Here is a 16,667-nt window from a genome sequence, read left to right as displayed (position 1 = left end):
GTATATTTGTGTGCTATGAAATTACTTTTAGTACAGTAGTTATATTTTACATATCAACTGTAAATAATTCATAAGGAAAGTATAATTGATACAAATATAATTGGAATTTTAAAGGTTTATGCATTGGATGCAGCTCACAGAATTCTCCTCACACAGAATTGATTTCCTCTTTGTGAGATGCAGTTGGTGATTTTATTTACAAAATCTACTCAAGTTTGACTTCCAGTGGCATAAATATCACTCACAATGGTTGGACGTGGACTTATGCTATAAGGTGCTACTGTTGGTCATTTTCTATCTAAGGTGTGGCTCTGTGAAGATCAATGTGTGTCAATGTATCTCCCCCTTCAGGTCAATGCTGATGACTGCATGTGACATCTCAGCCATCACCAAGCCATGGCCAGTGCAAAAAAGGGTAAAACATCCCTTTTATTTATCTCTACGGTCTCTGTAGTCAGTTTATGTAGGCCATATGACAACTTGTTTTTCTCATTCATCATAAGCCATTCAATGGTAATCATCATTACGCATCACTTTCTTTAGAGAGTGCACAATTGAACTCTCATGCGAACAAACCAGAGACTGGAAAACAGGACATGTGGTAACAGACATCATCGGACATCAATTTACATGCAGAACAGGTTTGACTATGATAATATGTATTATTATAAGTAGGTACAGACGCTTACATTGTTGTGTGATGTCAGACAACAGCTTCTACGTGAAGTTGGGGTAGATGGATTTGCCCTGAGTTTACATGTAGGAATTTTACTTTTGGCGTTCTTTTGTACAAGTCAAGATGTCCACCGTGACACGGTCTATTATGGCTTTGATTTACAGTGTGGGGTCGACCTTTGGCAAATTAATTAGTTCAGCTGCAGTTTAGCTATGGTTCAGCTGAACCTGTTCTGGTTTCGACACAGAAATCAGGTCGAACCGAACTTTCAGTTAGCTGAACTCGAACTACGAGTTGCCTCTCTGTGTGGCGTCACGCACACCAATATAATGGCGGTAACTGCCAGTAAGTCATCACAGGACACCGCTTGGTCTGTAACACCGTGTTTCAGACACAACATTTTTGTCTGATCCTGTGATTCCGGCAGGCTTTCGTGTTACTTTGTAAGAATCCAGCTGCCGTGCAAGGTAATAGTGGCATAGCAACCGCCCCATGAAGTTTTATGGTGTTAGCAAACAGTTGCTCATTTACAAAGCAGATACAGAGCAACATTAGCTTTAATATGTAAATTTCAATACCTTCCTCGTCTGTGGTTTGCGTGACATAAATGTCGCCATCCGCTCATGTCCGGACGGTTTCGCGAACCCTATGTGGACTTCCACCTGCAGCCCAATTTTTGTGACCACACTCAACGCATAGAATAACCACTGACTGTGCATGCTCCAGTGTCCCTCCACACTCCAGTCAAGTTGGTTGCGTGTTTACCTCTAGTTGGTTTGCCAAGACGAAGAAGAAGGTAGACTGGTGCTTGCTTTGAAGAGAGATTGTTCGTGGGGATCCGCCATATACCATGTTATTTTATTCATCTTTAAAAGAACACAAAGACAGCCAAATGGCATTGAACTGCTGTCAAACAATGTTATGGTGCATGACTGCTACCAATTGGAATGGTTGGGAAATGTGCATGTTTGGAATGCAAGACTGACGCAGACACTCAATTGTATGAATGGAACGGTGTGCACGTCAGCGAGAATGATACTATTCCACGGCTGTTAGTGAATGCCGAAAGTATGTCAAAGGTTTAAGTCGAACATTCACCTTTTAGCTTTGTTGTGGTCTGTTTTGGGGTGTGGCCGATGGGCCAAACACAGTTAAGACTCACACGGAGCTGAAATGAAATGAGGGAAATGGTAGGGGAAACACCCTTGTTAGGTTTAAATTAAAGCACAAGTCTTTCATTGGCTAGTTCGCTATTGAATGACAAAGAATAGAAAGCTGCTGATCTCATCTCTGTTGGCTGAAGCTTTCTAGCATCTTTCACTGCAGGCCACACCCCAATCAGTGATGTCACAACAGGTGTTTCTCATTGGTTTTTTTCATCTTCTGTGACATCACTGATTAGGGTCTTACCTGAAGTGCAACTTGCTTGAAGGTTTCTACCAAAAGAGCAGTGCAGCACTGCTTAATATCTTCTTTTCACTTTCTGACTCTTTTTGTCTTTATTGCTCACACACACACACGCACTTCAACTTTCTCCTCCCCATCTCAGAACTGTGTGTTCCTGTTGTTTCATCTCCCCGCTGACCTCCAGTAGTCTGCACCTCGTTAGGAACCACAGGCACAGTGGAGAGAAGTTCAGACAGGCCTCTATGTATGTGTGTATGTGGGTGCGTGTGGACAAATGAGATCTCATTAATACAAACAGCTGTGCCCCAGTCCTCAGATGACACCAAACATGTTCACTCACTTAAACATGAACTCTGCCAAAACTAAAGGGATGATTATTTTCTTTTTGGTTTTTCGTTGGAGTTCCTTTTTCATTTAGAGATGAATTTTTTGACCTTTAGTTTAGGAATGACTTACATATAAATCAGATTTAGATTTGCATTTTGTTTTAAGTTTAGTGGATACCCAAAAAGAGACCAAAGGACTGCTAACAAAATGTACAAAATTCTGTTTAATATAAATGTTATTTGCAGGGTTTTGGAGTGTGTTTGTGTCCATGTGAGGAATAATCACCAGCTTGTTGCTAACTTTGTCTGCTATTTGGAGCTGGCCAGGTAGTATACAGTGAGCTTTTTACCTGAAAACAGCTGCCAGCTGCACTACGGCTGGAGATGCCATCGAGGGTAGATCATTCAAAACAAACTGCAGACCATAAAATAAAAAGGCGTACAGGCTCTGGAGAGCTAAGTGGAACAGCAGAGTTGAATTCTTTGAGTGTCACTACGATGTTGCCTTATGGTTTAACCTGATGCACTCCAAAACAATTAAGGTCCTAATTACAGTTCGAGGTTGTTACAACTCGAGTCTCATTTCCACAGCTTAGGCTTTAAGTTTTGATAGCATTCTGGTAAACAAGGTAATTTTTGAGATCTGGGACAGAAAGGACGATCATACAAGTTTTGGGCGGTAGTGTCTCAGGAGACAGAGGGGTCATCTACTAATTGAATCTGAAGACCTATATCATGATTTAATATAGGTCTTTGATTTTTTTCCTTTTTCGAAAGGTGATTTGCGCACTAGCACATTAGCTACGATGCATACAGCCAAGTTTGCCGGCTCTGAACACTGAGTTGTCTGAGCCGGCGAACAGTGCTAGGGGGGAACAGGGAGGTGGGCGTTACTCTTCCTCAACAACATGAACCCGTCACTGAGGGTCGGGGGACGCATTATCCACTGTAACTGCTTTATGAGCGCTGTGTAGTGTGGCGGCAATTTACTAGCCACACACACACCAACACACAGCTTCCATTCAAATGATAGATATCAAATGAAGTACTCAGTTGGTATCGGTATCACTTTAAGGGTACTGGTATTGTTACTAGCATCATCACTGTTTAAAAAAATACCCAGCCCTAGTGAGTGTGTTAATGAGCAGTAGTTTATATCCTGATGAGCAGGTGGCACCTTGTTTGGCAGCCTCTGCCATCAGTGCATGAATGTGTATGTAAATTCATTAATGTTTCTTTGAGTGGTCGTATGACTAGAAAGGCTCTATTTAAATAAATTTACAATTCAAAGCAGGGGTCTCAAACTGCCGACCAGCATGCTTGAGGGAAAAGGAAAGGCCAGCGACTAAATATAAAATAATCTGGCCTGCGAAATTATTTCATACCAATTTAAACTACTCCTTCAAATATAATTGTAATAAAACACTATTATATAATAAAAAAGGGTTGTTTGGCTGCAAACAACAATAATCAAAGGTCCCTTTTCAAACCAAAAATTAAGTGTATGAACTCAGTTTTAAGAATGATGGAAATGCAGTATTATTTTGTGGTATTTAGGCCATAGGAATATAATCTCAAATGTCATTACTAAATATGGAGCAACACCAAGGAGACAGAGGAAAAAACGAGCCATGCAGCTACAGAGAGGTGGAAGTCCCAGCCAAGTCTTTCCCATAAAGCCAAGAAGGATGCTGCTGCAGTTAAAGCAAGTTATGTGTTTAAGTTAATAGCCAAAGCAGGAAAGCAATTCACCAAGCGCAATTTCTCAAGGATTGCATGTTGGAAGTTGCTTATATTCTTTGTCCAGAAAAGAACAGCTTGTTCAGCAATATCTCTCTATCAGCAAACACAGTGGCAGAGTGGATAAGCAAGTTATCAAGTGAAATTTATGATCAGGTACGCAACAAAACAACATTTCTCTCGGCATACTCCGTCACACTTGACAATGCACACCTAGCTATTTTCATCAGGAGCATGAATGACCAATTCAAAGTGACAGAAGAGTTGTGGTAAATGGTAAATGGACTGTACTAGTATAGCGCTTTTCCAGTCTCCACGTCATTCAACCATTCACACCCATTAATAGACTGATGACAGGGGATACCATGCAAGGTGACACCTGCCTCTCGAACTATCTAATCATTCATACCCATTCATACACCGAAGGAACAGCCTACGGGAGCAATTTGGGGTTAAGTGTCTTGTCCAAGGACACATCAACACAGACTAGTGGAGCAAAGCTTCTGATTGAAGGACGACCCGCTCTACCACTGAGCCAAAATCCCTGAGTTGCTGAGTTTGTGTCCAATGCACAACTGTACCACAGCCAAGGATATATTTTAGCAGTTTGAAACCCCTGTTCTAAAGAAACCCAACCACAAAGGATTTGAAGGTGATGATGACAGAAAATTAAGTTTGAAAAGTGGAATCTCTTTAATCTTATCAGACTGTGATGTGTTTTCCTTTTTGTAATACTTTATTAGTTTGTTCTATTCTTGGTCTCACATGTGGATATAGGAAGAAAAACCTCTCTTGACATTTTTTCCTTGTAGTTAACTAAAAGTGTTAATATTGTTAATTGCGGCAACATAAAAGTCCTTGATGTGTGTGTCTTCTTGTCAGGTTCTTTTTTTTAAACAGCTGAATTTCTATTGAATTGTTTAATCAACATGTCAAAGATTAAAATTGAACTCACCAGTTTCTTTTCTCTGATGCAGATTGCTGAGCTGGTGGCCACTGAGTTCTTTGAGCAAGGGGATAAGGAGAGACGGGAGCTGAACATTGAACCCAGTGTAAGTGCAGTGTGTCACTTCAGGTTTTTTTCTGTGTGACAAACACCTATCTAAGTTGTGGTGTGCCTCAGGGATCCGTAATGGCTTTATTTTTAATCTTAATGTGCTTTGGCCAGGTTGTTGTCATTAAAAGACATGGCATCTTTTAGATTTAGGTGCTATACTGATGATACTCAACCATTGATGCCCTAAATAATTGCATGTTAGATATATAATTATGGATAATCTTCCATTTTTTTTCACTTAAACCATGACAGAACTCAGGTTTTTTTTTCTAATTGGTTAATATTATTTTTTTCTGAATTATATAATGATTCATATCTTATTTAGAGTCACGCAGCCTTCCATTTATCATTGTTAATATCAGCCTCCTGACTTTGTCTGTGCCTCTCTCACAAATTACATATAGTGTTTACACTATATGTAATTTGTGTAAATTGTGTGCTGATTGGTTTTTCGGATTGTATTACTGCTGGCTATAGAACAAATTGCCCCACGGGGATAATAAAAATTACCTTACCTTTACCTTGTCCATAAAAAAAAAAATCCAGTTATCATGGTTTTATCTGGCTTCATTACTTTAATGGGCCCTTGTGGCGTAACTATGAATCAATCAACTTTTCTTGGAGAGACCCGCCCTGCGTAGCTGGTTGAGTTTCGGCACTGGCCTTGAGTGGTGAGGGTCAGGATTGAGGATATGGACCCAATGCTCCTGGCAAACAACCTGAACGAATCGGTTACTTGTACCTTATGTGAGCTGGATGCCTAGCAAATCTTAGCATTTGAGCGCTACGTAGAATGGGTATTTCCAAGAAAAGCATTGGGATTCATAACAACGTGCCCCTGTGTGATCTCCTCAGAAAACAGTAAATCAGCAATACATAATGAAAAGTCTTCTGTCAGACTGGATCAGGAGTCCGTTTTTAAAATATATGGCTGCATTTGTTGGAGCTAAATTTGCTGATTTGTTCTTAAATACTTATTTTAGCTGATTAATAGATAATGAAAACAGCCCTATCTCCCATCTGGTTTCATGAATCATGAAGTCATGAATCTGAGATGTCTGTCATCATGTGGGAGTGTCCTAATTGTTTAGAAACTTGGGAAAGCTGCTGTCAACAGCTTTTGTTTTTTTAAATAGCGAACTTCATATACTGCAAAAAAACTAAAGAAAACTGAAAATGTTGTCATTTGCAACAGATAAATGCAAAAACTTTTGCACTTTTTGCATTTTGTTTACATGTAATTTTTCAATCCTTTCACTTAAGGACCTGATGAATCGTGAGAAGAGAGATAAAATACCCAGCATGCAGGTGTCCTTCATTGATGCCATCTGTACTCAGTTATATAAGGTAAATCAACCAATTTAACTTGCAGTGTTAAGAGACTGTTTTGTCTCTAGAAACCAAAGTACCAAATGAAAAGCTGGAAGAGGATTTTTGTCAATCATTCCATTATTTCCCACAAAGATGAATGACAATTTTCTTTGTCAATGTCACAGACCTTGGCTGGCATGTCCGGAGATTGCTCCCCGTTGCTGGAAGGATGTCAGAAAAACCGTCAGCATTGGAAATGTTTGGCCGAGGAATGTGAGAAGGGACCGGTTAACGGCTTGGTGTGATCCCAACACCAGTTTGGTTTTCAACACAAATTTCCAGGGTTCGCCCTATCCAACCTTTTCTCTCAAAATTTCATGAAATTAGCATGACATCCAAAAGGATAAATACCTCCATTTCCCCATCAAGAAAAGATTGCCTGGTCTCATTTTTGTAGGTTTGTAATAAGGTTGTACTCAATAAATGAATTACTCAGATCTGGGAATGTGACAGACCAGTCAGGCTTTAGTTAGGGACGGCAGTGCTTTCAGTTAAAGTTCACAGGGACAGTGGTAGCATGCTGATGTTTAGGATCCCATGTTAAGGTTCTGTATTATTGCCATGTTCTTAGTTTAGGGTGTTATAGGCTTGGGAGGTATACCAGGGTATTTAGAAATCCCGACGGTATCATTTTCACTATCCTCACAAATACAGACGCTCCACTTTCCGTGATGCTGTATTGATGGGATGTATTGTGGCGCCCAGCAGGTGAATGTCAAGAAGTAGGTATGGATAAAAAAGATACTGCCCAAGTCCAGCGTCTTAGCATTCTAACTAGCTTATTAGCACTGAACAGAAGTACAGCTGATTATGATGGGAATGTTATTAGTTTTGCAAGCATTAAGTCACTAGCCAAAGTATCTCTACAGGATAGGGATCCCCAAAGTCATTAGACGGAAACATCTGGGGACCATGAACGTCTTTACACCATTTATGGCAGTCCGTCAAGAGATGTTGAGATATTTCAGTCAGGACCAATCCATCCATAGAGCCATGCCAGCACAGACGTGGTGCAGTCAACTTAGCAGACTCTCTGTGTTGTTAGCTAAACTTAAGGCTAATAAAACTCCATGTTAGTCCAGCTATTTTAAAAGAGAAAACAAAGGTGAATTAATTATTAGCCAAAATGTTGTTAACTTAAATGCTGTAGACATCCTTCACAGTAGACTTACTGTACTTGCTGTGGTTTGGTGCAATGGGGGATTATTATTATCAACATTTGTTTTTGCAATGTGATCACTCTTGGTTTTATACCAAATATAGTGGTTTGGAGAATCTGGCTAAACTGTTGCTGGTTTGGTTACAACCGTTCTGATCATCTAAAAGCTAACTTCTTACCCTGCCAGACTTTTTGTAGCAATAGCGCCGTGTTCTCAGATCTCAGCAATAACTTTAGTGGGTACATAGAATAGATAGAAACGATGGCTAAATCTATGAAAATAAGACCCAGGTTGTTATATCCCTTAACAATAAACTTAAAGAAAATTGTCATGTTATCTTAAGTCACCTGTTGGCTAACTCCCATGACAAACGGATGAAAATGAAGTGCATTGTTGTGCACATGACACAATCCTTGTGTTTCAAAGGTCATGCTTATTTCGGCAAACTTTGTGAGACTTGTCTTCCTATCCTCACCATTTTTTCATGACCGTCACTCACCAGAGAAAATAACAGAGTCAGCACTAAGCTATATTTATTACAATAACCTTTTTTTTCATTTTTGCACAGAGTGGCTTTCATCTTGAAGTCTCACTTACATTATTGCTCACAGGTAGTGAAATTTAGTGGAACACTGAACACATGGATCCCTGGGGATCAGCACCAGTTCAGTGGGATACAGATATTGTACTAACTATATAGTTTACATAGTGTCACAATGATCTTATAAGTTTGTTAAATGTCAGTGTTTAACAGAATACACAGGGTTTGAGTATTTTGTAACATTTTTTCACACATTGTCTTAACTATTGTATATTTATTTTTGTTTTATATATTTATTAGAGTTTCTATATTGTAAGGTCATCCTTTTGTCAAGAGCAAACAATTCTTTATATAGGAAATGTAGTTTTCATACTTTAACATATCCTATCTCTGCTTTTTTGAAGGTCTTTTCTTAGAAACAACTCTTTCAGGTGACATTTGGAAATGAACTGCATAGTTTGAAACTTAGAAATGTATTTTTATTTTTTTCAAAATGTAAAAGAGCCAAAGACTCAGCCTGCAATTTCAAAAGGGAATGGGTCGAGATTTTTCCACTGCCTTGTGATAAAATAGGACCAATTCACAATTAAAAGAAAAACAGTTTGTATTTGTTCACATGTCCCTGCACCTGTTAATGCTTTCCCACCATAAGAGGCTGTTTTTTTTTACTTTCTTTATAATTGAGGGATGGAGTAATGTTTGCGTTATATTGTAGGGACACTGTTATTATTTACTATTTAATGTCTCTTTTATTTTAGCCAACAACAGAACACAACTAAACCAACCGATATGAAGGCACAAGGATACCTTCTAGCTCTGGTACACTCTTTCATTTCTAAACCCATTATATCGTTCATAAAGCTTCTCTAATTTAATTGATTGAAAATAAATTCACAAAGAGAGAAAAGATTGGCCCAAAGAGTTCAGAAAATTTCTACTTTTACTGCAGAGACCGATCGGGGAACGAAACTTGTTTAGAAGTTCTCTCCATTTAAAATATATTCAGAATGTATCATGGCTGTATGCTGACCTTCATTTTTTCACATTTTGTGGTGTTGCAGTCTTTTGCTAAAATCCTATAAAAGGATATTAGAATATTTTTTATAATTCTTAAAAAAAGAAAAAATATATCACTACTACACTTGAAATTTAGCTCAGGTGCCTCCCATTTTTAATGATCACCTCTGAGACGCTTGATTGGACATTATTTGGACAGGCAGACACCTGTCTGTCCATATAAGGTCTCACAATGCACACCAGAGCAAGAACCAAGCCATGAGGTGAAAGGAACCGCCTGCAGAACTCAGAGATAGCAATGTGTCGAGGGATGGATGCAGCCATACATGTGACCCAGATGTGGACTCTGTTGTGCACCCAAAGTGGCGGCTAGCAGACGTATCAGATTAGTAAGTGCAGTCAGCATCTTTTATTTGTTTATGTTGTTTGTTGGTTGATAACTGGCAGTAACTCACACAGCAACCACTAACCTGTTGGCAGAAGACATGTCCAAACTAGTACTCATTTAAAATCACTGATAATAGTGCGAGTTTCATGTATTGGTACCAATACCAGCAGGCCTGCAAACTCCATTTTGGTTAAGTTTTGAGAGAACGGCAAAATAGCATTTAAAGAGGAAAACCCAATCAATTATTACACAAAATGACATTCTTTAAGCATTTAGCAGGTCATTTTTCCAACACAATTGATACTGTTTGTAAAAAAAAAAAGCTTATAATTATTTGTATGCATCTACTTGAATTTGAAAGTTTGTTTCAGCTGAATTATCTGGCCCCTCCCAAACTGTGACAAAGTAAGTCAGATTCTGAGGTCTATTACATCTGTTGATCCTGCCCTTTGCTGTGGTCGCAGCAGCCGCACACAGCATAAAGAATCAGTACACTGCTAATGCTAGTTGCATTAGCAGCACTGATAACCGCCGGCAGGGAAGCTACAAACATGAACATGGTTTATTTCTCTGCAGTGTCGGCAAACGAAACACACTGACCCGTTGATTACTGTGACGTATTTAGGCCTGATGAACATTAACTGTTATAAACAGCAGGGCTATGGCTATTTACTGACACTCCCCCGCAGAGCCTCTCGTAGTAGAGCTGCTAGCTCAGCTACAACACAGGAACCCAGTCAGGGACACAGTCAATGGGACATAAAACACTATATAGTTTTAAATATGCTGGGAGGAAGATATCAGAATTTGAGGGTTGTAGTTACCTTTAAGCTCACTTTGAACAAAGTTACGTTACTGAAGCTACGTTAAAAAGCATTATTTCAAGTTACAGCAACCAAGTTTTATTACAAATGTTGGGTCAAGCAGAGTCCTGCCTGAAGTGCAATGTGTCTGCCCAAACTATTATACAATGATTTAGCATTCAGAACAAACAGGAAAAGGTAGATTTTATACAACAAAAAGGCCAGACAGCTCCTTCTTCTCTAACTGAAGCCCTTTTCTATACGACCTGCTTAGAAGTCGCATATTTGGATCAGTGGTTGTGTTTTGTACCTTCATGGGCCTGTTACTCACCCTCTGTGCTTTTTCACATAACTAAATATCTATTTCTTTAACGCTTCAGTCTCTGGGTTGTTCTGAGACTTAAACGATTTTTGAGAGAAGTCACCACTGAACACTGTGAGCCAAGTGTCCCAATAAAGATAAATGCTTATTTTCTATGTGTCCTGTGTATCGTTCTAGAATTTCACACTATAATACCCAAAGAATTACCTGGAACCAACGTTGCAACATGTTGCACTGCCACCTTCTGGTCAAAAGCAGTAAAACCACCAAAAGAAACCTTTGTGAAAGACGTTTATTCATGACGTGTTAAAAAAGATTAACATATAAACCGCTAGCTTTTAAAACAGAGTTGACCATCTGGGAGAAAGGGGAAGGCACCACCAAAGAAAAGAGACAGTTGTTTCTTACAGACAGATAACAGCTAACGAGAAATATTTACATCAGTGTATACAGAGCAGGTTGCTGTCATGTCCTTCTCAAAAAGACAAGGGAGACAAAGTGAAGATCAGAAAACGATGGCAGGAAAACACTGGGTTCTCTGTGACAGTGAGGTAGGACAGGACACTGTAGAATCTACTGTTCTCTATAAGGGCAGTGGTTGGTGCTATATACAGCTCATAGGGGGAGGGGGACACTGCAGTTTAGAGATCTAAGCTGAGTCGGTCCTCTTGTATGCCACCATGCTGTTCACCTTGTGGATGGAGGTGGTGAACGAGCGTAAACGAACCTCCTCTGATTGGTCGATGATCTGCGGACCTGACTCCTCCCACTTATCAGGAACCATCAGGTCTTTGTCTGTGTAGACAAGGAGGTCAAATGCACCTGGAGAGGAGGGGGCAAAGGTCAGCGTGTCAAAGGATTGGTCAAAAACTGAAACAGAGACAAACATGAGTTTGTTGGTAGAGAAGTCTCTGGTTACTCACACGGCGTCTCCAGCAGCGGCAGGAAAGTAACTGTGGCTGTTATCTGCCTGATAACTGAGCGGATCTCGTCCTGGATGGTCTTAATGGACTTCTCTCTGGGAGCACTGGGTGACATGTGACAAGTGAGTTAACATACAGAATCTAAAGTACTGTGTGCACAAACTCTTAACTGAGGCAGTGTCCAAGTGAGAGCAGTCAGGCCATGAACATGTTTGTAATGGTAGGGATATGTTATTGGATGTTATTATTCAGCTGAGCACGGAGGAAAATAGCTGATCAACTGATACAAGTGTGACTGCAGTGCTCCGTTGGCAGGATTCTTCCCAATTACAGAGTACAAGCTTGGGTTATGATCAGCTGAGTGTTGATGTGGTGTTGCCATCCTTTGATGGCTTTGTTACAACGTACCTACACAAGATGTAAATCCTTGAAAAAAGTTCACAAATATATGATTTCCTTTTTAAAAATGGTCAAATAATTCCCCATACAACAACTGGCCACTGTAGTTTTTTCGAAAAGTAGGAACATGCATGTATCAGGGACTATTTTGAGCGGCGAATTAATAACTACTTGCTGTAGTGTGTATTAAGGGAAATAGGACGGTGTATGTGAATGTTTTGGACAAAAATGGAGCTCTGTGGCCCAGAGGTAAGATGATACATCAGGCTTTGATACAGACACAATACTATTTAGTAGATACGTTCATTGTTGGTCTGGCTCTGCATAAGTGACTGTCTGATGAGTCATGAGTGCCATCTGCTGGTATCTGATTGGACTTGATGAGCACACAAAGACCAAACGCACTGACAAATTGTGCCTTTCCATGTTACAAATAAATTACACAAAATCTGCATTTCATTCATCACCTAAACTCTAGAGTAAAGTGGTCTGGAATATGAATTGACTATTTGAAAGAATGCTGCTAAATAAACTTTTGTAAGACTTTAAGTAGACAGTAGAGGAGCTGACCTGCTCTCCTTGGCTGATTTGTCACACTCGATGTCAAACTGCCATCTCTCCAGCACCTCGTTGGTTTCCAGACATGTGATCACCAACACAAACTTCTGCACTGTGCACTCAAACAGCCACTCTGCAACACAGAGAACGAACACATTCAGTGACTTGTATCCTGACAATGAATGGTTGGAATGGTATACAATAAAAGGTCCTTGCTGAGGGGCATTCTCAAAATGCTAAAGCTATAAACTAAGTGAAGTGCATTTCCATCACACATGAAAACAAAATACTATTAATCACAAAGAGTTAGTTCTGAAATAGGTGCAGCTAAGGGATATCTGATTTGACATGCAGATGAATGTATATTTAAAATTGGCAACAACTAAAACAATTAGTAGATTTTTTTGAGCAACAGCAAAATAATTAACTATTTTGAATAAACGTTAATCTACTGGTAATCTGTTGCTTTTTCTCATCTCAAATTATAAAAAACTGAATATGTTTGGGTTTGGGACTGTCGATCAGACAAAAAAAAGTATATGAAGAAATGATCTTTAGGATTTTTATTTACACTATGGACCAAATGATTAATCCAGATTTCTTTGGGCAGTTAAATGGATAATGAAAATTAGCATTTGTTTGAGATCTGTAACGAACCCAAATCGGGCAAGTTGTGGCCAAGCTTTAACCCATTTAGCTGCATAAAGCTGCATAAATTAAATGAAGCAATAATATGGAAGTTCAGGTCGATTTAGTCATTTTTGGTGTGGGCTGGTCTTACATCCCTGCAGAATTCCAAATCATAAACCACATTAGTGCAACAGAACAGCAGTCCTCCCAGGAGTCTTTGCTTGATGGAATACCCAACAAAATATCTGTGTTAAGATCAAAATGACTACATTATGTTACCTGTTGCCTCTATCAACTTAAAACAACCACTTGAGACCATTAAAAAAATTATTATTATTATGATGCCACCTACAGTGACATTCCCCCAAGGAAAAAGGCTGTAAAAGCCATAATGTGGGTCATTCAAGGTCTAAAGAAGCAGTCCACTGAGGCTACCTTTGAGTTGAGATACCACATTTGTCAGGTAGTTCTTCAGTTTGGGATCAGTGGTAAGTTGAAGGCTCATGTCATAGTTGGTGACTCTGGTGAACGTCTCTGGAGGATAAATGCCCCGCTGGTACAGGATGCTGTTGATGCCAAAGGCTGTGGTGGAGAGAGGGAATCAAATGGCTCAGACAACAGGAACACATTTAAAATCATTGTAGTCAAGGGAGGCAGTCAAGCGGCTCACAGTTGAACAGAATTCAAAGTGTAAGAACACAATTAAAATAAGACTATACAAAAAAAACACAAATGAATACAACAAAACGCCGCTGCACATTAAGTATCAAAGTATGCCTGAGAAGTGTAAAAAGCATTTAGGAGCTTATGTTGATAATATGATAGATATGCAAAGGGAAAAGCTTTAATAAAAATGTAGGCTATTGAAAATATACTGTATGACATAAAATAATTAGAAACACATTTAATTAGAGTGCTCAGTGTTACAGCTGCTGTATGTCTGCTTTCCAATGTAGCATTGGGAACACTGGAAGCTAACACTGAAGCAAGTTAGTGAATGTTAACGCGGACCAACGTCTCAGGAAAAGTTAATCTTCTGGGTTTTTTTTTTTTATTAAGGCCATTTGTAACGTTACATTAAGTATTCTGTCGGCCTGAGTTCGCTGAAACAACAAAATGTCCCCCTATCGTATCTGTTACGCTCCACATTTCCCCATTAAAGTAAGCTACGTGGTGGGCGGTACACTCCGCTGTAAGCTGATTCTAGCCACAAATTTAACAATTTTTGACTTTGTGCCCAAATGAAAACTGGTGCATAATGTTAAACTCCAAAGGCGATTTTCAGATGTTTGAATGGAGCTCCGATTGCCATGTTTAAAGTATTCAAACTACACACACAGGTAACGTTAGCATACTAGCACTGCATGTCTGCGTGTCGAATGCGTTCAAAACGATTTGAAAAAGCATAATCGATAAATATAAATACTTACAGAAGAACTCGGCCACCAGCTCGGCGCTTCCCTTGAGAGTAATTCCTTTCAATGTGCTGGTCATTTTCTTAAACTTTTGGTGAAATTCTTGACTATGAACCTTTTTGTTGTGTTTTTTTTTTTTTTTTTTCTGTCTAGGTTTCAACTACCCGCCGTCCAGTTTGAAATTTGTCAACGCCGTACTCTTGCGCATGCGCGAGAGATGACGGCGCACTGTTGATGACGTGTCAAATTGCGGATACTATTTTTTTGCACTAGAGGGCAGTGCATGATAAATCAACGTTATGCTCGGTATATACATGTCATCCAGATGGAGAACAACTAGCTTTCCCCTAACCCAATACTCATTCATTCATTTGGTAAACAACAGTAGGCTACATTTAATGTACACATGTTTAATTGTGTACATTTCTATTTGATCAATCTTAGTTTGCCCTATGAATCAGAATCAGCTTTATTGGCAAGGTATGAGAACACTGCCCATATCAGGAATTTGACTCTGTCTCAGTCTTCTGTAGCTATCATTGTACATACACAGACATATAGAGACAGCTAATAAAACTAAAACAAGAGCAACATAACTAAACAAGAGTTAATATAAGCATTTAGCTATATGTACTTTGGCGAGTTGCATTGAAGATAAAACTCTAGAAACTGGAGCGACAAGGTTTCCAAGGTTTTTATTGAATATCGATCAACACAGTAGATAGACACTGCCCGGATGTATTGATGGCACACAGGTCTTGGTAATGGTCACCAACTTGTAAAATAACAAGGGCATTAAACTAACGTCATTGACACCAACGCCCAACACCCCATAAAACACAAATGCAAACCCAAAGCAAGAACAGAACATCATTACGTTTGATCTATTTGGACAGACTGACCCCCCCAAAAGAAAAGACAAACTATTGTCTGGATGGGGCAAAGTGGTAAGACATTAATATACAACACAGATCAGCAGGCAAAGGCGTGTACTCCTTATGTTACAGAAAAGTTTATAATTTTCATTGTCACTATGCTTTCATCAGAGTACCTGCTTGATGGTCAAATAAGGCACCCATGCCTTACTGATGTTTTAGAAGTAGGAGGGCTGGGTCCGACAATTTTTGTTACATTCTCTAAACGACAATATGTCGAATCCAAGCTCTTGCAACCTCTGTTTGTATCTTAAGGGGTGACTGTGGCTTAGTGGGTGGGTCCTCCTCCATTCAGATGATCGCTGAATCAATCCCCGGCTCCAGCAAGTCTTGTCGATGTGTCCTTGGGCAAGACACTTGCCCCTAGTTGCTCCTGAAGGCTGTGCCATAGGTGTGTGAATGTTAGTTAGAGTTAGAGTCCTGATGCGCAGGTAGCTTTTGTCGTAGGACTAGAAAAGCGCAATACAAGTAAAGTCCATTTACCATTAACCATTTACACCAAATAAAACTTTTTTCATTTGTGTTGTCATCTGTTGATTTATTTCTGTGACAAAAATATTCAAGTGGTACTAATATTGTGAGAGAAATGTATTTGTTATTTACATTTTTTTAACATAACTTACTATAATATTATTAACCTTCAGCCTCTCTACAAACTAACCATGGACACAACTTGCACCCCGCACTTCCCAAACGATCAGTGAACATCCAGAGATTTATTTCAACTCAAGCACAGTATGTAGTGACACAATGTCAAGGTGTTTAGTGAGAGCAAACGTCAGCTAGCTAGGTTTTACATTTGTTCAGATAAAGGGATCACCAATGAGATAAAGATTATTCAAACATAGTGGAGAGTTTTGAAAAGTAGCTTCTGGTCTAAACTAACACCTCCATAGTTTTATATAGAAAGACTACAGCACCACCGTCATGTCCCATAACAGATACTGTGGGTACTGGCATCAAAGTCTCTCTATCTGTCCGGCATCCGGAACATTATGT

At 39.4% G+C, this 16,667-nt stretch overlaps 2 protein-coding genes across 3 annotated transcripts in view; one reads left to right on the top strand and one right to left on the bottom strand.

Annotated features, from left to right (window-relative positions):
* pde5ab (phosphodiesterase 5A, cGMP-specific, b) overlaps positions 1-6,919 on the top strand; it is a 49,920-nt gene extending 43,001 nt beyond the window's left edge. For both annotated transcript variants that reach the window (XM_054601583.1, XM_054601584.1), the window contains 4 exons: positions 352-415; positions 5,127-5,201; positions 6,470-6,553; positions 6,703-6,919. In XM_054601583.1, coding sequence (XP_054457558.1) covers positions 352-415; positions 5,127-5,201; positions 6,470-6,553; positions 6,703-6,822 — 343 coding nt within the window. In that variant the 3' untranslated portion in view covers positions 6,823-6,919. The remainder of the gene's footprint in view (positions 1-351; positions 416-5,126; positions 5,202-6,469; positions 6,554-6,702) is intronic.
* A 4,163-nt stretch (positions 6,920-11,082) lies between these two features.
* Positions 11,083-14,951, bottom strand: mad2l1 (MAD2 mitotic arrest deficient-like 1 (yeast)). Its single transcript, XM_054601706.1, has 5 exons — positions 14,749-14,951; positions 13,754-13,900; positions 12,701-12,821; positions 11,732-11,835; positions 11,083-11,630 (listed from the first exon to the last, which is right to left on the bottom strand). Exons 1-5 carry the CDS (start codon positions 14,810-14,812, stop codon positions 11,458-11,460), a joined length of 609 nt encoding a protein of 202 aa, XP_054457681.1. The 5' UTR covers positions 14,813-14,951; the 3' UTR covers positions 11,083-11,457.
* Positions 14,952-16,667: the final 1,716 nt, after the last annotated feature.

The sequence above is a fragment of the Anoplopoma fimbria genome, chromosome 7 (assembly GCF_027596085.1).
Source record: "Anoplopoma fimbria isolate UVic2021 breed Golden Eagle Sablefish chromosome 7, Afim_UVic_2022, whole genome shotgun sequence".
NCBI lineage: Eukaryota > Metazoa > Chordata > Actinopteri > Perciformes > Anoplopomatidae > Anoplopoma > Anoplopoma fimbria.
Note: the sequence above shows the minus strand (reverse complement) of the source record. Positions and strands in the feature narration are given on the sequence as shown.

Bases quoted from the DNA above. Each gene is read 5' to 3' on its own strand.
- mad2l1 (XM_054601706.1), bottom strand. From the start codon at position 14,812: ATGACCAGCACATTGAAAGGAATTACTCTCAAGGGAAGCGCCGAGCTG. The intron at 12,822-13,753 runs GTAGCCTCAGTG...TCTGTGTTGCAG, and splicing joins TGTGGTATCTCAACTCAAAG to AGTGGCTGTTTGAGTGCACA. The intron at 11,836-12,700 runs GTCAGCTCCTCT...CATGTCACCCAG, and splicing joins AAATCAGCCAAGGAGAGCAG to TGCTCCCAGAGAGAAGTCCA.